General features: G+C 32.8%; 1 protein-coding gene across 1 annotated transcript in view; it reads right to left on the bottom strand.

Annotated features, from left to right (window-relative positions):
* Positions 1-3,708: 3,708 nt before the first annotated feature.
* Positions 3,709-27,284, bottom strand: part of LOC148276933 (uncharacterized) — a gene marked incomplete at its 3' end in the record, with an annotated part of 191,739 nt that continues 168,163 nt past the window's right edge. The window contains exon 4 of the mRNA XM_088233568.1: positions 3,709-3,819. Within this exon, the coding sequence (XP_088089694.1) occupies positions 3,709-3,819 (111 nt within the window). The remainder of the gene's footprint in view (positions 3,820-27,284) is intronic.

Below are 27,284 nucleotides of genomic sequence, written 5' to 3'. Positions count from 1 at the left end.
TCTTCCTGAAAATGGCTTTCGTTTTTGAGAACCTAATTATGTTTATCCAGGCATTGAACACTCTTAAGGCCACAAAAAAAATCCTCTGAGCAAACGTCGTATGTGTTTTCGGAATTACGTCAACATTCAACATTCGTTTTTAGTGGATCAAAATCAGATTCTTTACTTAAATTTCTTATACTTTAGATTTTGGAGAATGTAAAAATAATATTAACTCTCGTTTATTATATTTTAAAAACGCATTCCTATCAGTGCATCCCTGTAACTAAAAATAGCTTCGCAATAGCGCCGCCAGGCGTAGTTTGACGTTTATGAAAATAATATTAATATTGAATATTAATTGTTTTTAAGATTGGTTATCACTCATGAACAAATATTTACCAATGAAAAGTTATTAATTTTTTTTTTACAATGATTGTACGAAAAATTTTTTTACGTTTTTATGTAAACGTCACACCTGGCTAGCGGTATAAGAATAAAATACACGTTGGGCATGAGTTAAGTTTCATAATTTTTAAGGGGTCAGGGAATGCCTTTGTATTAATATGTCAATAAATGACGTATTATTAAATTGACGCGTTACTTGCGCGAAGAAAATGGCATTTAAATTCGGGTGTTATGAGGATGTTCAGTGCTACGGAAATTGTATACAAAAAATGTTTATTCAAACGCGTTTTTTTATTATTTTATTTCATTTTAATTTATTTTATTTTATTTGGGAAATCAACAGTTCTACATACATATTTATAGTAAACAAACATATATAGTGTATAAACTTAGAACTAATAACAGATTTCCACATAGTATACACAGTTAGTAAAGAAAATATATTACATATCAAATAAATACATACAATTTGTACATATAAAAATGTTATTTTCATGTACTCAATAATCAAAATTTTAATTAAAATAATTTAAAAAAATACGATGATAATGGTATTAATATTGTTTTCGTGCAACGTTGGTTAAATTTTCTACAATGGTTTTTAGTCGGCGGTCGTAACGTGTGACGTCAAAATGACATGATTTCAATTGAGAGCCGTTTTGTATGTGCTCATTTTTAAACCCGAAAATTATTGAACACTCATTTTTAATACATTGACAGTCATATCATTAGAATCGTAAAAATCTATTCTAAATGTATATTTTATTTTTGACATTATTCACGACATGAAAAATTACCTTGTTTCAGAGCTCATAAAAAAATTCAAAAAGTTATTAACGAAACTCATCTACAATTATCTCATAATGTAATTCTTTGAAAGGGCAACGTTGCCAACAAGGCCAAGGCGAACACATGTCGGATGTTGTTTTCCACACGTATTCTCTGTGTCAATATTTTACATTGAAAAGAAACAACCTCAAATTTCAACTGTAGTATTTTTAAAAAAATCAAGTAGTTTTCGAGACACGTTTTTTTAATTTAAAAAAATATTTATTTAGAAAAATAAACAGTTGTTATATATAAAATATAACAACTAGTACATACATCCAGTTAACGTTTTTCTCAAATATAATAAGAGATCGTGTTAAACATGAAATAGAAAAAATAATATATTATATAAGACAGAGAAAAAAGAGCAAGAAGGTGAAAGGATGAGGAAAAAGAGTGTAAGAGTGGAGAAGAGGAGTTTTTATAATCTAGTTAACCGATTAAAATTCATTGAAATTTCTTTATTTCGTAAAAATCCATTAAGTTTCATGAAAAATATCTAATTATCTTTAAATTTGTGTTGGTAACCCATATTTAACATGTTTCAAGACATATGTATTAATTTTTTTTTCAGAAATTTCTGTTTTACTTAATAGATAATGAAGAAGTTCAGTGTTTGTTTTATTTTTAGTTATTCGTTAACAGACTATCAAACTTAGAAAAAAGCTTTTTAAAATTATTTTTATGTTTTGTATTATCATTGCTATGATTTTGGAGTTTTGTGGTTTTTAAAAATTACCCCACTCGTGACATTACGAGTTCAAGAAGGTGAGTTTTTCTGACACTTAAAAGGAGAACCCCGCACTTGCCGGAACACTCTAAACGTTGACGCCACAATACATGACAACGCTATAATATGAATCGGGTGGTGGTTCCGTGGCTAGTGTGCGGACTCACGGATCAGAGATCCGAGGTTCGAACCCACTCTACTGCAACTTGATTCCCATTTTCCAATAGTTATTTACAACTTTCTGAAAATGTTCCCAAAAAATCGAAATATTTGGGTAAATGATAATAACGCAAATGTTTCCTTTTTTATAAAAAAAAAAATTGAAAAATTGATTGTTATTGTCCATACGAACCTGTGACATTTCAATGTAGTTCATTTTCAATAATAACATTTTTGTACATTTTTTCATACACTTTCATAGTACAATAAAATGTTCTATTAAATTTTTACCGAATGTAAAAATACATTTTAAATATCCGATTTTCTATGGAATTGAATTTCCTCCTTTTTTTATAAAGAATTCAATTTTATTTAAAAGATAATTGAAAATAACTGTTGCGATTATTGTAATATGCCCCCTGACCATATACTTTGAACGCATCTGTATGTTTTTACTTATTTAGGAAATAAGTGTCCCAGTCGAAGTCGTATGTACATTGTATAAAATATATAAGTGAGTCGATATCAAGACAGAAAGAGCGATAAACAGTTTAAGTCGCTTATTTCCCAAAGGGTGGCAAAAATTTTCGAGAAGCTTCGAGAGAAAACTTATTTTAGCAAATGCATTCCGAGTAGATTGGCCAAAGTTACTCGGGAGAGGTGGTGTTGGCATTACTCGGTTATGGAATGCGAATATCACTTAAAGAACCTGCAGCTGGTTGAAAATAAAGTGGAACCATCCTCCACACATAAAAATTCAACATAAAACTCCCCAGGGGGTTGAATCCAGTTCTTGTAAACAAAAATTTGGACAAACTCAAAATATTGTTGATAAAAGTTTAATAAGAAGTGAAAGAATCAGTATAGATGTTTGATTTTTTTAATAACATATCAAGGTTCAATGACAGAATGGATTTTTTCATACAAATCTTCTCTACTCCGGCAAGAAAAATCATAAAAGCACCCCTGAGGATTGAATAATTTATTATTAATACTTTTACAATGTTTGTATTCTTTTTTTAATCAGAATAACACTGGGTGTCCCAGGGTGTGAAAATTTTTACAAGTGAAACATGCCTTAAATTAGTTATTTAACAAAGTCGACATAATATTTATAAAAAAAAAACGTAATTAATCTATTTAACCTGATTATCATTATAAAATATAAACTAAAATAATCATTAAAACATTGCCAATTTATTTAGACCTGTAGACCAAATTTCATATACAGTATACAAATTCTACCCTTTACGCTTGATCCACTCATCGATCCGTGCGCAACCCACCTCCACTATCCATTTCTCATTAGCAATTTTATATTGTGAGTATTTACTAATAATTGTTCTGATGGATAATAGAAGTAGATTGTACACTTTAACCGAGTAGTAGGCCAATCCTCTTTGACTGAAGGTTGTTTTAATTTTTAGTTGTTTTTGCATCATCTGATCACTGTAATTCGTTCTGTTTTCAAAAATTATTACGCCATAATCTATCTTGTTTTCAGTGTGAATAAATAAATACATATGTTTTTAATTGACGAGACAGTGGATTATTTTCATAGTATGAGTTGTGACTTAAAATTACAGTTAGTAAATAAAGCCTACCTCCTTCGACTTCACAAACAAGGACGACGTCAGATCCTTCATTATAAGGCTCTATCAGCTTGGTTCTGTCCCTTCTCTTTCCATCGTAGATGACGGGTCTTCCAGGAGGTACTGTAAATAAAAAAGGAAATTAGTCATTTCTTACGTGTATAATAAATACAATATATTAATTTATTATTTATTAACAGCCATCTAGGACACAAAGTTAAACTTGGTAAAAATAACCAGATAGCGGAGTTCCCAAGAAGAATAGGGCTAAGTTACGCTGTTTTCGGCAAACTTAAATATATTTTTGAAAATAAAGAAGTCCTTATATGCTTGAAAAGACAAGTATATGAATCGTGCATATTGCCGGTGACAACAAACGGACTAGAAACCATGTTTATAACACAAAAAAGTAGCCAGAAATTAAAATACACGCAACGATCCATGGAAAGACATATGCTTGGTGTATGTCTAAGAGACAGAGTAAGAAATGAAGAAATAAGTCGTGGATATCATGGATCGTGCAGCAAAATTAAAATGGCAGTGGGCAGGACACCTGGCGAGACAAAATGATGGCAGGTGGACACCCAGAATAATAAAGTGGAGACCATGGGCAAACAAAAAAAGTGTTGGAAGGCCACAAAAAAGATGGGTTGACGACATTGCCTCTATTGCTGGTAAAACATGGATGATGAAAGCGGGTGATAGAAAGGAATGGAAACGTTTGGAAGAGGCCTTGATCCAGCAGTGGAGAGAATAAGGCTGAAGAAGAAGAACGGCCGTAAAATCAATGGCATATTTCCATTTTGTTTCATTTCGGTATGTAATTAATTATTTTTATGACAAATGTCAATTTGTGCGTGGTGTCATATCAACGAATCATTTTTCTTCAATTATTTTGATTAAATATTCTCTTTCAATCCATGACGTCCAGAAAATATAGTTTATTTACAGTTTGTTCATTAAGAAGAAATCCCAAACCTACACAGAAACACCACAGTAATAAAAATCTTAAACAAACATAATTATCGTTTTTGATTGACTTAGATTTTGTAAGTTACGCTTGACGTTCGTTTAGTTTGTTTATTATTATTTATTTGTTCTTTTACAATTTCTGTATTATCTTTTTTACATTAATATAATATTCTCTCCCTCCCGTCCCGAGCCGAGGAATACATTTTATATTTTGGTTTGTTTTGTTTTGTTACTAATAATATTAATCTGAATAATGTATTAGTATTTAGCAACAATATTTTGAGTTCGTCCAAATTTTTGTAGACAAGAACTGGATTTGACTCCCCGGAGAGCTGTTAATATTAACATATTACAACAGAGATAAATAACATTTTAGAGAAGGTAATATAGAAGTCTAGGCATCTAAAGGGCTTATGACCTGTCATTGGCTGGTTAAAGAGGCCACTTTACACACTGTGTAACATTCACCATTCTAACCATATTTGAAAATTTATATTCCTTCAATTCTTTCATCTGTTGATGTTTGTGAAGTTATAGAGCTTAAACCTTTATTTATGTGGGTGAGATTCATCTAATTGAATTTTTTAACCTACACACTAAACAATGCCTGAATTTCTTTTTTTCTATTTCTATATTTCTTCACGGACCAAGTGGATTTATTAACAGTATTTTGAGTTTGTCCAATTTTTTGTAGACAAGGACAGGATTCAACTCCCTAGGGAGCTGTTAATATAAATAAAGGACTTTCAATGTAAAAAATGTTTTTTTATTTTATTATAATAATAGCACATTTAAAAGTTGAGTATTTGGGACAACTAATGATTTTTGTATTAAAACAAAGAGGACATAATTTTTCTATTTTAACTCAAAAGAGCATTTATGACGAAAGCGGACTCCGGTGTTTAATTTACGTATAAAATAGTATCCTGCGATTATTTCGCAATTTTAAATTCAAAACGTTTTAAAGGAGACTGCCGTGTTTTATCGTCAAAGGTACCGATTTTATTAGAAATTTTTTATAATTTTTGTTTTTAATTTTTATTAATATTTATAATTTATTTATTTTTACAATAAACATAAGAGGTAAAACAGAGTATTAAAAACATAAAGAATAATTACATAGCAATGAAATACATATTAACAATAAACATTGTAAACAAAAATATCCCACAAAGGCATGGCCTAGGTATACAAGAAATGTTTTTGAATTTTCGCTCCTATAATAAATCGGCAGGTATAATATTTTTGTGTTATATTAGAAAGCGAAAAAAAAATTCTACAAGAGATTATAAAATACATTTTTATTTTGTAGTTATTAAAAAAGGAAATAAAAAATATTTTTTAAAAAACATACAAATATTCCTTATTATTGGGCGACAAAATATATCATAGAAAAAAAGAGTTAATATCTTTAGTTTAAATCCATAATAGTGCGTGTTTTTAAAAGAAGTAAGATTTTGAAAGTTTAGTTTTAAAGCTTTGTTTAAAAAATACGAAAACAACTGCAGCAAAATTCATTAAAAAGGATTAGCAAGATATCTTTAAAGTTTCAAGATTTAGCTGTGAAAATATTAAGATTCGCATTACTAATGAATGAATATTAAACTAAACCATAACTCATTACTCGCAATATTCGTGTTAAAAAGTAATTATTTCGGCAAAGCTTACTGACTCTAAGAGGTGGCTGTTTGCAGCTATTCTGTGATGAAGACTCCTGTCATGGCGGTTTGCCTAGTCTTCCTTGTATAATTTTAATCACGTCTAATTGTTATTACGAGCTGGCAACACTGGAAAGGGGTGGGGGCGGGTGGGAGGTAGGACCCTCATAGGATAATATTTGTAATGAGACCTGGCAACGGTGTTTTCATTTAATCAGCACTGATGGAGTGCATCGTCCGACATGTTTACGGATTATTATTGCGTTGGTAACGACGCGACGCTGAAAGTGGATATTAATACAGAATATTATAATTTCACTTTATGAAATGGTAATTAATAAAATAAATATAAAAATAAAATAAAATCTGCGCTTTACAATGAAAGCATCCACCCCTTTCCCGAAACTGTTCATAAAGACTTGAGTCTTTCTTCAGTTTCGCATATCAATATCAATTTTTTTTTTTTTTAAACTAATTAAGCGAAAATTTAATATTTCTTTACAATCAAACCGCGAAAATAACAAAACAGATAAACTTTAAAAACTTTCATTGTACCCCTCACTGCAGTTTTGTCAGTTTGTGATCAATCAAATACACATGGTCAGCACAATCACCCTTTTCTAATTTCCCAGTATTACAGTGGAGGAATACAGTGTTAGTTCTAAATTGAGACCGCGGCCGTACGCTCCAGATCCCGCATCGGAAAGGAAGAAGAACGTAGTAATACAAACAAATCAATCAAACGACACGAAACCCAAATACATATAAATACATAAATCTGCGCTTTGACAAATCTTCTAGGAGCAAATTTTTATGCCCCGATGTCTAAAGTGCGTAGGTTAGTCAATTCGGCAGACAACTTCAATCTTCCGGCTTTTCGTAGATCTCTTTGCCATTAACACATTGAGGGGTGAAGCTGCATTGTAATAGGTTCGCTTAAAGTCTTATATATTTATCATGTTCATAAATATATTGTTTACCATAAATTTATTGACTTGTTTGTCTTTGCTTTATGTTTGAATATAACTTAAAGATACAATACGCCATTGGCTAATAGAGTCGCCCATACGGACAAAAACCATTTTATGATTATCAACTACGAAATAAGCTACAGTTTACAGCAATACAACTGGCCGTAGGTACTCGGGTCGAGAATTGCAAGTGCAAACTGAAACCGCCCGTTACACAAACCAAAAATGTTGAACGCTTCTGTACTATGCAAGAGTCCTTAATTCTGACCTTTCTCTTGACGCTTAAATTAGTAGAACGATAAGTTCATGCTTTTACCAGCTGAGACAGATTAAATGCATACTCAAAAATTTGCCAGTTGATGCCGCCCGTCAATTAATAAATGCGTTTGTAGTGTCTAGAGTAGATTATTGTAATGGTATTTTCGCAGGTCTACCAATGAATAAAATTACTCGCTTTCGGTCTGTATTGAATGCCGCAGCGAGAGTTATTTTTGGAATCTCTAAGTTCAGTCATATCACTCCACTACTTCGGGAATTATACTGGCTACGTTTTCCACAGAGGGTGGAATACAAACTCTGTTCGTTCTTTGCTGTATAAGTCATTGCACAACTCTGCTCCAGAATATCTGAGGGAACTCTGCATTCCAGATGAACTAGCCAAAAGACGTCGTACGCTTAGATCAGCTACATCTACGTCGAGAGGAAAAGTTATTATTCCTCAACGGTCAGCGCACTAAATTCGGCGAACGCGCATTTGCGGTTGCAGGCCCTACGGCATGGAATGCTCTCCCAGCAGAGGTGCGAAACTGTAAGAGTAAAGTGATGTTTCGGAAAACAAACTTAAAACCCACTTGTTCTCTAAATCATTTGAATAAATCCTTAGCATGTGATGACAAAGTACTTTGTTTTTCTTAAATTACAAATTAAAAAAGTTAGATCAAATTTACTTCTTTATAGAATTACTTTGTAAAGCGCCCTCGACGTATTATATTACGAAAATGGCGCTTTATAAGTTATCCATAATAATAATAATAATTGAAAGTGTTTCTCTTTAGACGGGAGCGAATTATTACTCTTAGGTATATCCCTAACTACTTATCGACTTTTTATATCTAACTGTTTCGAGACGTACCTGTCTCTTCGTCAGTATACATATTTAACTAACATGCAAATCCCACTATCCACTTTCACTATAGCCGTTGCATGATAGTTAAATTGGTGTCCTGACGAAAAGACGGGTAAGTTAAGATACCGGTAGACAAAGAAAGTCTGTAAGTGGTTATTTACTGATATTTTTTAACAGCAGTAAAAACGTTTGACTACAAAATAAATGCTTTAAATATAAATAGTAAAAAAGGTTTTAATAAAAATGAAGTACTTTGAATTATCAAAGGTTCATATCAACAACACTCAATCAATTATAGCGCTGTTATGTATTTTGATTGATTTCCGGCTTCCGAGTAGCCATATTTTTCAACGTTTGGTGTGTTTTGACAGCTAAGGGGTTCTACTTTTAAATGGCAGCACAAGTTAAGACTATAACTTGTAAAGAGCGGTGTAATTTCAAAATACAAAACTAATAAAAAAAATTTAGAAACGATAATACGAGACAATAAAATTTTTTTCTACAAAAAATTAGCTGTTTGATGACACAAAAAAAAACACTGAATATCAGTGTATTTTTTCCTGTTTTTTCCTTGGTACAGCCCTGGTATAATCTAATTCCAGATGCAAACTGTACTGTCCGTGGCAGTTGTGCTTTAAGAAGACAGAGACAGATTAGGGTTGGGAAATAAGTTATTACGTTGCGTAAGCTAATGTGTTTAAATGACACAGGGTTGGATTAAAACCGCCTGAAAATTAAAAATTCACGCTAATTTCAGCGAAGGATAAAGGAGTGATTATTTAGTATAAAGTTATTTCGAACACCAAGACTAGAGTTTTGGTACTAATTTCAATGTATGGATGTGTAGTTTAAAAATGAAAGTAGCTTGAATAGTACCGGCGATTTTACAGCCAAAAGAACGGTAAAAATAAAATACTTCCTACACTTGATATAATATAAAAAAATCTGTGAAAAGTCTAGAACTTCAAATTTTTAAAATTTTTATTTGTATGATGTGGTTTTTAAAGCGTATTTTTTAAATTGATTTTTAACTTCACAAATATAAAAAAAAATGAAGAATTGAAGAAATACGTATGTTCAAATGTACGCAGAAAGGTGACTGTCATACAGCGTGTAAGGTGGCCACTTAAACTAGCCAATACGAGTAACAACCCCTGTAGTTGTCTAGACTTCTAAATTCCCTTCTCTAAAATGTTCTTCATCCCTGTTGTAATATGTTAATTTCAGTAAGAAGATTTTATAATGATACTCGACCAATTTGTACATAATTAAAAACAATTTTCATAAAAATTAACATTTAACTGTCAAAAATAAGTTCATTGTTTAACGAGCAAAGCTTTTTTAGAAAGTTTACGAACGCAGACACTAATTTTTGATGACGTGTCGTTTGTCAAAAAACTCTTAGGGTGTATTTTGGCAAATTTAACATAATTACCAGATTTTTTAAACAAAATGTTATGAGCGGACTGGACTGTTAAAGTTAGATTTTGCTTCCCAGACACAAAAACATTTTTTTGGTTTTATTACATTTTGATTAAGGCTTAGAATTGCTATAATACGATAAAAAAGGCTGTTTATTAATCAAGAAATTTTACTCTCTGATTTATGATTTCCTAAATAATTTACTTTATTAAGCATTGACTCTCCGTGGCCGCGGTACGAAGAACACAGTTCTTTGTATGAATAACGAGAATCCTGGAAAAGTGTTTTTTTTTAAATAAAATGCGTTCATGTTATTTACCCAAATATTTCGATTTTGGGGCCATTTTCAACGAGTTGTAAATAACTCACTTTTAGAAAATTAAAATCAAGTTCAGGTAGAGCGGAGTTCAAACCTCGGACCTGATCAGAGGTGAGACCGCAACACTAGCCACGGGACCACAACCCAATTTAATTAATTAGCTCATATTTTCTGTTAAAAGCCCTGAAAAATTTCAATCGGGGCTTTAAGTCCAGTAGTTGAGGCATTCGCCTATCATGTTTGAAGTCCTAGGTTCGATTCCTCGCAGGGAAGATGTCGAATTTTGGTTTTAAAGGTGGTTTTATACTGGAATATTGAATTGTTTCTGGACTAGTACCTGAAGCATAATACTCATCACTTTAACTTCCTTTAACATAGGATTGACGTACGCTGCATTTTGCGCCATCATATGGCCAAGTTCAGATACTACCTATGTAATTTCTCCCTAAAGCAGGTTTTCCTAGTGATGACTCTTAAACTAATTTTTTATTAAGAAAATATGACTATTAGCTATAATATAAATACGCAACAATCTCCGGCGATAGCTGTCATCAAGCTGAAGCGATACGGTTGGCTTGACCATGTACTGCGGATGCCTCCTGAGAGCCTTAACCACGCTTCTTACTTTACAAAGCATCAGGTTCTCGACGTCCTGGACGTCCACTGTTGACTGTGTTCGACGGCAGTTCATGGCAGAACTACGAGATGCGAACCCATGAGCTACACTTGATACACATGAACTGGCAGCCATTTGAGATGCATGGAGGATCTTCGTGGACACCATATGCTCTAACTCGGGAGCGCACATGGAATGATGATAATGATATATTAAAAAAATTAAAAAATATTACTTGTAAATTAAATTACTTGGTACTTTCAACTGATTTATTTAATTAATTAAAGCTTTCACCCTTATCTTAAGATTGGTCTTAAGTCTGATAACCGTAAGAAGGTGAAAGCGCTAAATATTAAAATTAATAAGTGAAAGAGTAATAATTATTTTAATTTAAAACTTAAATAAAAATTAAAGTTAAAATATAATTACAATATAAATGTTTCACATGCTACAAATACCGATAAAAATATGTGAAATGGATTTAGAAAAATTAAATGGTGTTTTCAAAATCAGTATGGATATTGTGGAGAAATGGTTTCATGCATAACTTCGAAAAAAAAATATTGAAAAATATGTCCCTAGAAAAATGCGACATGTTTGGAATTGTACTATAAAAATTTAAACGGTTACAAACAAAGTTCAAAATTAACATGAATCAATCAATGGCTGTTTTCGCGGAATCCAAAATTACACGTATTTTCCTATTGCAGAGTCATCTGCAGGCGATTACTAGTACCTAATTTAACTCGGAAGAGTCCTAACTACATAAAATAAAGTAATCTGCTAATTAAAATACTTAACTTCAATATCAATACATAGATGGCGCTCCAACTCGCTTGTGAATGGTTTCTCGTTTACAATGAAAGCATCCACCCCTTTCCCGAAACTGTTCATAAAGACTTGAGTCTTTCTTCAGTTTCGCATATCAATATCAATTTTTTTTTTTTTAAACTAATTAAGCGAAAATTTAATATTTCTTTACAATCAAACCGCGAAAATAACAAAACAAATAAACTTTAAAAACTTTCATTGTACCCCTCACTGCAGTTTTGTCAGTTTGTGATCAATCAAATACACATGGTCAGCACAATCACCCTTTTCTAATTTCCCAGTATTACAGTGGAGGAATACAGTGTTAGTTCTAAATTGAGACCGCGGCCGTACGCTCCAGATCCCGCATCGGAAAGGAAGAAGAACGTAGTAATACAAACAAATCAATCAAACGACACGAAACCCAAATACATATAGGAAACATTAGAATAATTTGCCCTATACAACATGCACTCAATCAACAGAAGAAAAACAATACGTATCTATAACAAATCACAGTGGAACATCAAATCATTAAGACACTACCGGCAAAATCCTAACACAGATCCTAACACGATCCCTATCGAACTCAGGCGAAATTACTTTTCTTCATAGTACTGATTTCCTCGCAAAAACCATTTTCCTAATACCAACAGTAGAAACAATCCTATGCAAAGACCTTAATCGTCCTAACAATCTCACAGACCTTAAAGCAGACGAAACGGGTCCTAGAGCATGGTCGGCGCGTGGTTCTCTTGAGTTAGCCTACTATTTAAATTTGTAATTTACCATTTCCCTTCTAAGGGACAGAAACAACACAGACCGACAAGAGTTCAGTTCAGACAACCAATGCTAGTACCCAAGTATGCATCCCTTCATCTTAAACTGATTTAGTACTCATGGTAGGCCTTTACCCAGTTCCTCCCATTTTTCTACCCATTCGCTCACAAAATGAAAAAATGCTTTGACGTTAGTTGGATTAGCCAATAAGCTTGGATTCCACATCGGCCTCGTCACCTCTGTCAAGCCGTTTAGCATGTTTTCCCTTTCAGTATCTAAAATCGGGCAATGCCATAGGATATGTTCAGCCGTCTGACGGGGCTCCCCGCAAGTACATTCAGGATCTCTTACTAGTGCGAGGTCATATAGTTTTGACCTAAACTCACCATGTCCAGACAACATCTGGACAACACAGTGATTCAAGTTAATTTTCTTAAGGCTTAGTCTTTTTCGTATGTCCGGAAAAAATGTATGCGTCCAGCGCCCCGTCAGAGATGCATCCCACCTAATTTGCCACTCGTCAATAGTTTTTTCTGTTATTCTTTTTGTCAATGGTTTTAATCTACTACCCTCTCGGTGTTGAACACTGATGTCAAAATATGTAACCAACTCACCCTTTTTTAGTAGTTTCACCGCAACAGATTCCATTACCTCTAAGTCTGCCGGAAGTTCCCCGGCCAGGACAGGTAAAGCGGCTGTGGACACAGTTCTATAAGCACCCGTGAGTGCAATTAGAGGGGCTCTTTGGCCACTCAGGAGGGTCCTGTAGACGCCACCAGAGGATGCACGATGAGCCCAAACTTTAGCAGCATATGTTAATTGTGCGACATAAGTTCCTCGGTATATTAGTCGGACCCCATTACTTTTTATTCCCCACGTTGCTCGGCTCACCCTTCGTACTTTCATAAAAAGCGAAGACGCCTTTGAGGATATCATTTTGGCATGAGCCAAAAACGATCCTTGGGTATCCAAAAGGACACCCAAGTACCTTACATCTTGGAAAAATCGTATTCCCCGCCCACCCATCCTGATTGTGGGTTTTCTTCCTCTGTCAGAGATACCCTTCACCATGAGTCCCATAGTCTTTTGCGGTGAGAATGTTAGTCTGTTCCTATTTCCCCATTCTAAAATTAGTTTAAGTGCCTCACACCCCCTAATTTCCAACTCCCTTCTAGTGTCTCCTGACAAGAGAAGAAGAGCGTCGTCTGCGTAAGCCACCATATCGCTGCCTGCCGGAAAAGGTAAACGCAGCAAGTCATCAAATAGTATGTTCCATAGTGATGGCCCCAGGATAGAACCCTGTGGACAACCCATGGTCGTCGTTCTACACACGTTTATGGATCCGTGGACTACAGAGATGGATCTATCACTAAGGTAGCTCCGGATGATCCCAAAAAGTTCCTTCGGACAACCTCTGGATTTTAATTTTGTCAACACCATCGGCCACCAGGCGTTGTCAAATGCACCGGAGATATCGAGGAATATCCCACAGGCAAATCTCGCCCGGCAATCGTCTCTCCATTTGCTGGCACGAAGTATGGCATCCTCCGTAGACCGGGCTCTAGTAAAACCGTACTGCTTTGGAGAGGGAGCAGAGAGCCAGCTTTCCAACCTATTTCTAATGAGATTTTCAAGAACTTTACCGAGAGCTGGGAGGAGCGTTATTGGCCTGTAAGCCTTGGGATCAGATTCCTTTTTATCCGTACCCTTCGGGATGATCCGCAGCAATCCTACTTTCCAAACTTTTGGGAATATCCCTGCTTTTAGACATAAACTCATCAGAGTTGTGAATTCACGCCTGGCAAAGTACCATACGTCTCGTTTAGTAAGATATATACAAAAATCAAAAATGTTATCTGTGTGGATATTCGCTAATACGCGGAATGGGGAATGTTGTAGTACTTAAAGTGGCCACTTAATCCAGCCAATGACAGGTCATAAGCCCTGTAAACGCTCGAATATCCATAATCCCGAATTTGGAAAAAAAATTCTACCTCATCTCTGTAGGGATATAAATAAAAAATATTTTCCTATTGTCAATAAATTACACAAATCGAGTAGTTTGTAACTATTTTAATACACATATGTATATAATTAATTTTTAACATGTACTTCTGAATAAATTGAAAATTAATTTTGTTTTTTGCATTACACTGTGGATTATCAAATTTGGCTGATAAGACATGTACATTGAATAAAGCTAAAAGCATGATAAATAGTACAGAAAGTGCATCAGAGGGCGTAGTACATTACCCGGAAGTAAAACATAACCTCATTCTAAGAAGGACAATTCGTAACTGAATTTAGTTGGACCTCAAAGTGGAAAAATCAACCATTCGAAATCCGGTCGGATGAGGGGGTCTTTTATTTTTGCTTGGTCTTCATTGGTTCGAGTTGTCGTCCATTGTCTTTGCGACGGAAAATATTAACTTTACTGTATTAAAGTAGAGCCCGGCTTTATCTGCCCCCTGTTTACCCCCTTTTCCAGGTTCATTCCACCTTGTTTCACCCGGCTGCAGCCACCAATTTAAGGCGCTTAGTGGGGATGTTTTACAGAATTTAAACATATAATTCGATCAGATGTATCTCGTCACAACAATAACGGTTTCAACTCTTTAACTTCACTAAAATGAACAATGGAAGAATTGAAGAAATACGCATGTTCGAACGTTACCGCAAAAATATTTTAATATACATGTTTGCGCGAATTTTTTTCTATCACGGAATTGCATCAAGTAATTTTAAATATGATTGCAAAAAAATGCGTTGTATCATTGCTAGCTGCATCTCATGTTTAAACAATATTATGCTGTTCAAAATTATTCCAAAAAGAAAGATATCAAATCACAATTTATTATCGGTGGTTTTCGTGGTGGAATGGTAAATGTAAGACGCTAACTTTGCACACCCAGGGTCCCGGGTTTGATTACATAAATTAAATGTGACTTTTCTGAAGCCAGCGTATTCTATGATGTAATTCGCCACCATAATTGGGCTTCCTGGCTTGTTATGGTGCACAAGAAAATAAAACATATTTAAAAAAGTTACATGTATTTTCTCCGGTCAGTTTATATTCCTTTATTAATTCGCTGTTAAAGGTATGACACTGGTACTCAGTGTTATTATAATGTACTTTTAAATTGTGAAAATGTTTGTTTAATTTTTACTTATGGTCTATTTATTCAATTTATTTATTGTATATGAAAAGATACGTGTGTTTTGTTTGTCACAATTGCAGTGTAATTAAATATTTTCTCTACGCCGCGACGCCATTTTCTGCGTATTGTTACGTTTGTTAACGATGCAAGTCCTTTGGAGAGTGAAAACAAGAAAGGCAATTACACCAACGATTTGAAATGCATTATACTACGCGCTTGTAACATGTCTATTAAATTTAATTAAACATCACTGTCAATAATAGCTGACTGCGAAAATGACTGAAAAAGACTTAAGAGGATATACCATGCGGGTCAATTTTGATGAATAGGTATTTGAACATTGTTTTTCTGCCACTTTCTCGCAAACGCCTCAACAACACTTCGGACTAATTTTGCATAACAAAAATCGACGTTTGCGGTCCTGTTTTCCGCACCCTAAAACTGAACCGATTTGTTACTTTTTTAAAGCAATGGTACCACAATGAAATTTTCTGTCTCGAAACATTTTCTTTTTTTATAAATTATTTATTATATTTGTATATCATAGATGGAATATAAAACTAGGCGCGTTTTTGAGTTTTTTTATGGTTCTTGCACCCATACGAAACAATGTATCTCTTCTTCGTTTCTCTCCACTGCTGGATATAGGCCTCTTCCAAATGTTTCCATGTTTTTCCATCCATGGCCCACGAGTTCAACGACGTCGTCAGCTCATCTCCTCTGTAGTCTCCCTACTTTCCTTTTACTTTCATAGGGTCCCCAGTTTAGTATTCTGGGGGTCCACCTATCAACTTCTTGTATCCACTTGACCCGCCTACTGCCATTTTTGCCTTCCCACCATTTCTGCGATATTGGTCACCTTTGTTCGGCGTCTCATCTCCTCATTGTTTACTCGGTCTCTTAAGGAGACGCCCAACATTTGTCTTTCTATAGACCGCTGAGTGAACTTTATTTTGTGAACACTTCTAGCACTAAGTAACATGGTTTCAAGACCACCGGCAGAACACAATAGTTGTAGACTTAAGTCTTCAGATTATTTGGGATTTCCTTATTTCTGAAAACGTGTTTCAGCTTTCCAAACGCAGCCCAACTTGACCCGATTCGTCTAGGCAGCTCCGCTATTGGATTACATTTTTCCAATTTGATTAAGTGCCAAAGGTAAATGTACTCGTCAAAAGCACCAATGGTTTTATTATTATTTATTAATTACATTAAACATACATTTGTTAAGGACAGAGACACAGTTTATAGCGACACAATCAAGAACGATCCATGTCTGTGAACTTGCTCCGACTCGCTAGAAAATCCGTGTTGAGTCGGGGCACTTGTTTTACTTTCACAATTTATCTAAAAAGTAAAATTATCGAGACCCGCCGTTTGTAAATATCTATAGTAGGAAAAAAAGCCATAACAAAGGGAGAAAATAATGAAATACATTTGTATGAAGAAAAGTGAGACCGCGTATTCTCTTAAGTCTAAATTGATCACGGCAAACGTAAATAAATAATTGGTTTCGTAAAAAAACAGTATTATCAAAGTGAATGATCTAATCAGTCTTCACTCTTCTACTATTTTTACTTCTAGTATACGAGTATTCGGTGGTATAAAAATGATAGTCAAAATGACTTCGATATTTTATAATAGAAATAATAGGTGAGTGATACTGAAATCCACTAATTCAAAATAGCCGGTGACCGGTTTCATCGCTTTCGCGACATCTACGAAAGAGATATTACTTTAATTTACCTAAAATGTAATATATGCAAGTGTTAATAAATATATTATATATCACTTAATAAAGCTTAATTATATTGGTGTTTATCATAATTCTCTTTCCGCACCTAATGGTGCACAGAACACTGCATTGGTTCGCCAATCGCAGTGTATCTTGATCATTTTTGTTACATGAAGAGAAGATGATCAGTCTTCCGCTTCAGGTACCAGTCCAGGGACTATGAAATATTTAAGTGTAAAAACATCATTTAAAATAAATATTTAATATCAACCATGTCGGGAATTGCACATTTTGTAAGTGTAAGTTAAAAATATTTTAAGGTATTTAAATTAATAATTTTTAATGTTTTTTGGTAAATTAATATATTTATTAATTTTTTTTATTAGAAGTGTAAAGGATTTTTTTTTTAAATTTGACCCTTTTTAATGATACTTTATTTTAAAAATACATAATATATTGTGTGATGTATTAATGAACTGAGATATTTATACACAAAATAAGTATGAGTGTTTATATATAATAAAATATGTTTTTGATAATTGCAACGAATTATTTGTATGTGCCCACGACACTTAAATAATTTATCTTGCGAGACACCTTTATTTGGTTTACATAATATTTTTATTGAAAATTAGTAAGAGAAAGCATGTAATCAGCAAGTCACTCAGATACCAACATAATATTAAAATTTCCAAATTTCATACAAATCACGGTCAAAATAGCTTTGTATTCAAAGGTGCAAAAAAATATAATAATCTTCCTAATGAACTAAAAACTATTAAAAATAATATATCAATAAATAAATTTAAAGTTTTTCTAAAGCAATTTTTTGAACTCGTGTAAAAACCACATTTAATTTTAATTAGTATGAATTTATAATTGCTTTATGTTTTTTCTTTATATATCTCTACTCGTATTTAAAGTTATATAAACTCTTATAAATAAACAACTAAAACAGTGGTTTGAACTGTCAGTAGGGTCGCAGTGAGTCACATCTTGCTGGAGGAAGTGATTCTATAAAATGCTGCAAACGTCCAGTTGCATTCCACCGGCAACACTACTGACTAGTCCAACTCGTTAGCGTCTACGTCGCGAACCCTGGGCAATGGGATCACACTCATAACGGTGTGATCACAGCAGATAACGAGAGGATGAAAGGCGAGTTTTTGGCGCCTCAAAACCAAAACTAACCAGCTAAGGGAAGGTAACATCGACAGAAAATCCACCAGAGAAGGCAACGGGAAACCACTCTGGTCATCTTTTTCCATTAATCACTACGGCAAGTACATCAATAAGCAATCGTCCTGGCTGCGAAATGTAAAATTAGCGCAGGACAGATACATATGCTTTCACTGTAGTGATCGCCTACGTTGGGGGGACCCGGCAAGGCACTAGAAGAAATACTTAGGACCAACAATAGACAGACAATTGACATGAACAATTCATATCAACAATTTAATTAGCAAAGTGGCGATTTTATCGAGTCTATTTTTTAAAATCAACAACTTTGTTCCAATAAAGGAAAAAAAATTAATGCATGAAGCCTATGTAAACACTAAAATATTTTATATGCAACTACTAACAGGAAATCAAAATGACATAAACAGACTACAAAGACAGCAAAATAAAATTAGTATATGACCTTCCCTATCTAACAACAACTTAAGAACTTTTTGAACAAACTAAACAATTAAATGTAACTGAATTCTTTAAACTAGAATCTTTGAAATTTATTCATAAATTAGCCACTGATGTAATTGTAGACGAAGAATTAAAACTTGAAAAAAACTGTAGTGAACACATGAACACAATACGACAATATCAGAAAAATATCATATACAATCTTTTAAAACGAGAAAAGGACAATCGAGACTTTTAAACCATGGACTGAAATTATACAATAAACTACCAGACAAAACTAAACAAAACACTCAGACAACCTTTACAATAGATGTTAAAAATATTATTATTAACAGCAGAATGTGAATTTTAAAAGTGAAAATATTTTGTTAAATGTATGTAACCCATAAGGGTTTATCAATGAAATTGAAATTTAAAAAAAATAATAAAAAAAGGAGTTAGTTTTTTTTGTTGGAAAGTTACAGTGATAACATTTACTAGATGTGTAAAAGTAGATATGTTTAGAATTTTACAAAAACATGTTTTTTGATGAAATTTATGAATAAAAAAAATATATTTTTCAAAATGTATTTTACAGGTTCTACTTGATTTATAAAAAAACTTATGACTGTTGGCGTTCCTCAATAAATAAAAAAATTTAAATGTCACACGTGTTTCGTGGTGCCGTGTACTAGTATCTGCTTTCTGTACAACCCTGGCAAGTTAGGTGCAGGGTTGTCCACGGAGAGAAGACGGATGGCGGGACACGTGTGGGTTTTATGGAGACAGGATTAATTCGCGGCCCTCGTCGTTACCTGAAAGGCAGAGTCAAACTTGTCCCACAGAGTGATTTGTGTTCCAATCTGTACTGCATATTACCAAGAGGGCGATTCAAACTTTACGCCGGGGGTACAAAAGAAATATATATTTCAAAACGTATTATGTTGAAAAACTAACTATCGATCAAACTGGGGGATGTTTATTTATATATTTATTTTTACTTTTATAAAACAAATAAATAAATTAAAAATTTGAATTTTTTTTTCAGGCGTTACCTAGTATGTGAAATAATTCAGTCAGGTGAATTTCTTCACAACAAAAAAAGTTTTAGCTCTTTAGATTAGATTATTATGGATAACTTATAAAGCGCCATTTTCGTAACAAAATACCTCAAGGGCGCTTTAGATAGTGATTCTTTTAAATTTGTAATTTAATTAAAATAATTTAAAGTTCTTTCCGAAACATCACTTCACTTTTACAGCCTCGCACCTCTGCTGGGAGAGCATTCCACGGCATAGGACCTGCGACCGCAAATGCGCGTTCACTAAATTTAGTGCGCTGTTTGCGTAGAGGTATAATAACTTTTCCTCTCGCCGTAGACGTAGCTGATCGTTAGACCTGTCAGCTTTAACTTCACAAAAATCAACAGATGGTAGAATTGAAGAAATATGGATGTACAAACATAGGCAAAATGGTGAATGTTACACAGTGTGTAAAGTTGCTACTTAAACCAGCCAATGACAGGTCATAAGCCCTGTAAATGACTAGACTTCCATATTCCCTTATTTAAGGTATTCTCCATCCCTGTTGTAATTCGTTAAACATAAAATCGTTGTACTACAACTAGGCTTTATCAAAATCAACATTTTTGATCTAATAATTAAAAACATATCACTATATCCTCTTTCATGAATGCTAAAGCAAAAAAATAATGTTAAAAGTAGACGTGTCGTTACGCATTCAAATAATCTTATATTATTTTATTCATTTGTTTTTCGCACCACAACAGGCCAGGAAATAAAAAGTGCAGTCAGGAATACAACATGTTTAAGAAAGAAGTGAATAGTTAATTTATAATTCATTTTGTATAGCACTATTTGAAAACACAGTTTATTATTTTTTTGTAATTTATGTTGTACTAAAAATATTAATAATAAAAAATAAAATAAACAAATTACTGTAAGATGTCACTCCCCATTCTGTACACAAAAATTGGTTTATCTTTTAAGTTATATTTTTTTATTCATATTTTTTTGCACCACAACAGGCCAGAAGGCCCAATTACATCACAGAATACCCAGGCTCGAGAAAATCACATTTAACTTTTGTGTTCTCACCGGGAATCGAACCCGGAACCTTCCTTGTGTGAGTCAAGCGTCTTGACCACTGCACCACGGAGGCCGCCAATGATGACGTCATTGATTCATGACTTGTTTATTTGTGGCATTCATGGAGGAGGGTACAGAGATGTATTTTAAGTGGTTTACTCAAAAATGCTAATTAAAGTTACTTGTTACAGTGGCGAGAGGTATTTTTTTTATAGGTAATCTACCAAAAAATGTTAATTTGTTCCTACATGTAGGTATATGAAAGTACTATGTGAATGGATATTTTTTCTGTGTTTGTGTGAACATCATCTTTCTGCTTCAGATGTTTACAACAGAAGATTATTACCAATAATCTATCAAATCAATTCAAACAAAAAATATTATTAGCATTGCGATATGTATAACTACATTCTACATTATTTTAGTACAACACTTGCTCAAAAGTTTGTTAAAAATACCACAATGACATTCAGTAATTATTGTTTTAATTATGATCGAAATATTAACATACTGTGCCGATTCTTTTTGGAAATGAATAATGCCACGAAGGGATCACGTCAAGCGCCACATTTAAATCTGTTTGGTAGAAAAATGTTGAGGGAATTATAGATATAATTAAAAAAATAAACGGTTTAATAAAATAAAACATAAAAAATCCATTTCACATGTCCTATATCATTTGTCAACTGTATAATTAAAGAAAAACAGGCCTTAGGAAATCATGTTCGAAAGATTTTTTTCCTAATAGACAATCTTCAAATAATATCTGTTATCTGCAAGCTTACTTGAAGAAAAAATAAAAGCAACTGGGTTTTAAAAATTTAAAAACAGTATACATTGCTAGTTTCTTCTGGTTTCTTCGTTTGCTTTATTGATATTTGTTTTGGAGTAACAAATAAGCGGTGACGGTAATATATAATGAATAAAAATGTTGCAAATTATTTAAACTTAAACATAACTACCGTAAAGTATTATATTCGAAAGTAAAATGTAATAGTACGCTGCGCATAATCGCTTACATGGACGATTCGCCCTTGGTAATTACCCCACGGAATAATAATGTGTCCGCTCTCGAAAACCTGGTGCCGAAAATAATTTATTTCACATTTAATATATATTTTTTTACAAATTAGAATACACACAGCAAACATTACATACAGACAGAAAATTTGCAAAATATCAAAATAATATTACCCACTGATTTAAAACACTACGGGTCTTATTTATAAACCTGGTATAAAGTAAAGCCTAGGTTTAGTGGAAGATATTTTTATTTATATGAGTTGTGGTCCCGTGTGTATTGTTGCAAACTCCGGAGTAGGAGGTCTGGGGTTCGAAGTTGTTTCCCATTTTTTGACTCAGTTACTTCCGACAAAAAAATGGCCCCAAAATTTAAATATTTTCATCAACCATAAGAACGCAAATATTTATTTTAAAATTAAAAAAAAAAAAAAAGTTTGAAGAATGTTTGGTCATCTCAATACCTTTCAGGCTGACCTTTCCACTGATAACAGCGGGAATTAGAATTTTGTAGACTGTATAAAAATTGTTTACTTTTTTTAAAGTTTCACGTGTTTTGGTTATGAGGAGGAATGTACTTTACTGTTGTTGGTAATAAAATAATAAGTATTAATAAACTCTTGTTCCGGAAAGCAATATTTTTTATTAAACAAATTTCTGAACTCCGCGTCACGTCTGAAGAAAAAATAAAATAAATCGAAACTCAAAAGTGGCGGCAGACAAATTGGAACTTAAACGGGGCCATAAACAAAATGTTGTACCAAGTCTCCTTCGGATCAGGTTTTCACTTACGCGGCGGAAGTTTAGCCCTTGGGAAGCTTTATCACCCCTCCTTCCGGTTCTACTGCCCCCGGGGGTGAGTTTTATTTACGGTTACAACCTTCTGACTCCCCTGATTTCTGGACACTACAAAACTATAATATATTTGTCGAACTAATAGCAAAGACACGAGTGTCGTACTTAATGCCGAACAATCGACCATTTTCGATATTTAAATACAAACAAACTAAATCAAAAATAAAACGGCATAAGTATTAGGTTTACTATAGCTCGGCTTAAAGGACCTAAACACATGAAACCGTTGTCCGCTTCGTGGTTTAATGGTCAGCGAGTTTGTCTACCATGAAAGAGATGAACTGTGTGAGTTATCTGAGAAAGCTCATCCAACCTCTATCACAATATGGACTATCTTAAAGTACACTCACTCGAGTAAAGAACGAACCCTTTAATACCCATTCGTCGCTCTGATTTTCTTGATTCCTCTTTTGCAGTAGTAGCTGCTGCATTGTGGAATAATTTATTTACTTATGTTAGAAACGCTCCTTCTTTATTTACATTTAAATCAATATTGAAATGTCATTATCTAAATATTTGCGTTTTTACTTTCTCCTTCTTTTCTTCCCATCACCTCTCTTCTCCTCTCTTCATAGTAATGTGATTTTTTTTAGTTAAATTTTGTTTGAAATTTTTGTATAAAATTATAAGATTCTGCATATGTCCATGTACTTGTAATTAAGAAATCGTCTCAAGGCAATATGCCCGCCATCATATTTATATAAACTGTATATGTTTATAAAGTGTAAAACAAATAAAAATAAATAAGATGCCATAAATTATTGACTAATTTGTTGTAAAATAATGGAGGGGAATACATTATTGACTATATTGTTGTAATTATTTTGTTATGTCCTCTTTCATATCACCAAACATAAAATCGTAACTACCTTGCAAACTGTCATATTACCCATATTCACAATAATTTATGAATATGTTTTTTTCATTTATTTATCTATTTAAAGACATTTAAAAAAATATCTTAAAATTAAATTCAAAGCAATTTTTACATTTTGAAAAATAAGCACAAAAAATAAATATATCAAAACAGTTGAAATATACAATTTTCATTTAAATTACCAAAAGATGGAACAATGTTCAAAAATATAGTTAGCATAGAAAATATAAAGAAACTGTAAAAGTAATAAAAATTCGTAAAAGATGTTTAAAAAAAAATAGATAAACAAATAAAATAGTAACATATGTTACGTAAAGAAATACAAAGGTTTAAAGCAGCTAGGTAGATACGAGTTATATTATAATAAAAACAGAATTTTAACTTCTAATTGATACAAAACATAAATATAGATTTAAAAAATTTACAAGACTAAAGACATCATATTATACTTCAAAGGTATTGATTTATTTGATTTTATTTGGGATTCTTACAGCTATTACATACAAAAATAAATTATATTAACAATTTTAGAGACAATTTAAAAAATCCTCTGTTATTCTAATAATACATAATATACAAGAAAACAGTTAACGTAATTGTCTGTGTGTGACGTTTATATTCATGTGTGTATGTGAATGTGTGTATGTGTGAATGTATGGGTACGTGTGTGAGAGTGCGTAAGTATAATACAAACATAAATTGAAAAGGGTACAGAAAGGAGCTCGGTAAGAAGTTTCATTATTAAAAAAAAATCATTTATACCTACTTTTGAAAACTTTTTGATAATATTTTAGCCAAGAAATGTTATGATTGTATTTTTTTTAAAGTACGGTAAATTTCAAAACTTTTTTCTGGAAAAAAAGCATTTTATTCTAAAATTTAATTGATACACACCAAATGAATAATGTGCAACGAGTCCCAACATAATACGGTAGGTAAACACAAAATGCAGTGAATACGATGTAATTTTAACAATTAAATAAGGTAAGTATGACAATACGCGTACGCTGGTCAAAAACAAACATACAAATAAATATTATATGCACCTACATAATATTTAAATCATAAAATAAAATAAAAATATTATGTTATTAAAATTTGTATAAAACCACTCACCGACTTATCTGTCTACCGGTTTCTTCAGTCTACATTGGAAGAACGTCAAGAAATTTCGATACTCGTGTTAAAGAACACATGAGATGTCTTAGTAATAATAACTTCTCAGAATTCACCAACCACATTATAGACTCAAATCATGAATTTAATAAAGATACCGGTGTTAAAGTTTTACACATAAATAATAAAGAACTGAAAGTAAATAATATGGAGATTTTTTACATAAAGAAGGCTTTGAAAAATAATGTCCCATTAATTAATAATCAAGTAACTTTCCAATATAGTCCATTATTCGATGTTTCACTGTAATGGTCACCCTACCCTCCCCCTCCCTTTTTCCTCCTTTTCCGATTGTTAATCCTTTTGAAATATTAGCTTCATAAGTCATTAACCCTCGGTGGTGGCGTACTGAAGCACGTGTCTAACCTGCATGTCGATTTTATATTTTTGCAAATCTACTATGATGAAGGTGTGTAGTGGTATTTGCATGTTGGTGTAGTGTTGTTGTCCTGACGAAGAGACGGGTTACGTCTCGAAACCGGTATACAGATAAGTCGGTGAGTGGTTTTATACAAATTTTAATAACATAATATTAAAATGTTGGACCACAAAGTTAATGCTTTGAATATTAATAATATAAAATAAAAATGTTTAAATTCTCAACTGGTTTTATTTTCGGCGCTATTGGGGTTAGAGGGATGACATAATTCAGAAGTAAGAAATCTTATTATACCACCAAGTACTGAGCATAAACATTGGAGAAATGTAACATTTTGTAGGGTAGTGAGTTAGACACTACCCCCAAGTAGTGTCCGAAGCAGTCATTACCAATCTCCTTGAAGCAGGAACTTGTCTAAGTAGATTTACACTTATAGTTCGTACTTCCTGTTAATTATGTTTGTTTGCCTTGCACTGGACTGCATTTAGGGGGCAACTTTGAAATACAACCCTGGAGATACCCCTCATAGTGGGATTATACTATTATTGCATGTTATTGATCATTTGAATTCGGGATGAAAACCTTAATGTCTCCTCAACCTAACCTCGTTAACCTAAACTCGATGCGTTGAGATGATTTGTGGGATCAGGGTATTATTTTTTTTCCACCACAGCAGGCTAGAGGGCCCAATTATAGTAGCACATAAAACCCAGACTAGTAGAAAATCACCTTTATTTTTTTTGTTCTCACCGAGAATCAAATCCGCAGCCTTTTATCATTGAGTCAAGCGTCTTAATCACTACATTATGGAGGCCACCATTTTTTAAAAATGTCTTAGAAAAATAAGATAAAATTAGAGTCATTAGAAAAATAAAAAAAAAATATTTAATATATAAATTATCAAAAGTTGTACATATTTATGGAAATCCAATTGAACGTAAAAATGCAAAAAGCAGCCCGACATACAAAAGTGAAACTGAGATAATAGCACTTTTAAGAAAATAGTGAATAATCAAGTCTACAAAACAGTTGGAATGTTTTTAACTTTGACAAATGACAAAAATTGAATGCATTCGTTTTTTATTAATAACAAACAATAATCTAATTATGCATTTAACAAATTTTTATGATTTTTTATTATAGTAAGATTTTAGTGTATTTTTATTAGTAGTATTTTTTCTAGTATTGTGGGTGTTTCTGCCAATTGAGAAATGCCGTTTTTGTGATCGACACTATTTTCAGAAGGTGATTATTACAGTTTTTTGTATGAAAACGGTCTGGCAGTTTTTAGCAGAAAATAGAATTAGCCTTACTGCGCCCGATAATACTAATATCTCATTTTTTCTAAATTATGCCTGGCTGTTTTCTGCATAAATTCATTCGATTGAAGTTTTTAACAAATAAACAAGCAATAGAACTACATGTTTCACAACAAGAAGAATAAACAAAATATTATGAAAGAAACAAAAAGAAGAACAGTGCAAGAAGGTTGAAGGTGAAGAGTTAAAGTAATTTAGAGACGGGTCGGGGAACCCGTGGGTAGTGTCGCAGACTATAGATCAGGAGGTCCAAGGTTCGAATTCCGCTACACCACAACTTGTTTCCCTTTTTACAGACACGGTTTTTTACGACTTGAAGAAAATTGCTACCAAAGTAAAATAATTTGGTTAATTTTTTTTTATTTTAAACATGAATTTATTTATTGTATAAGTGTTTCTGCAAGTGTAACTAAAATTTTAAAATATAAGGGTTATCACACCGTAGTTTTGGCCTAGCGATATATAGATATATATAAAATATAATAGATTAAAAAATGATTCAATGGTATTGCAATATTTTTGAATAAATTGTATACAGTTATTGTTTTGCCCTTGTTTGTCTCTGCTAAATAGTTTTATGTTCTTTTTGTTCAGTTTCTTGCATTTATGTTTCTTCAGGTAACTGTTGTAATTGGCTTAGGCCGTATATATAATAAATAAATAAATA

The sequence above is a fragment of the Micrasema longulum genome, unplaced genomic scaffold, assembly GCF_059751315.1.
Source record: "Micrasema longulum isolate JH-2025_06_02 unplaced genomic scaffold, ASM5975131v1 h1tg001124l, whole genome shotgun sequence".
NCBI classification, from domain to species: domain Eukaryota; kingdom Metazoa; phylum Arthropoda; class Insecta; order Trichoptera; family Brachycentridae; genus Micrasema; species Micrasema longulum.
Note: the sequence above shows the minus strand (reverse complement) of the source record. Positions and strands in the feature narration are given on the sequence as shown.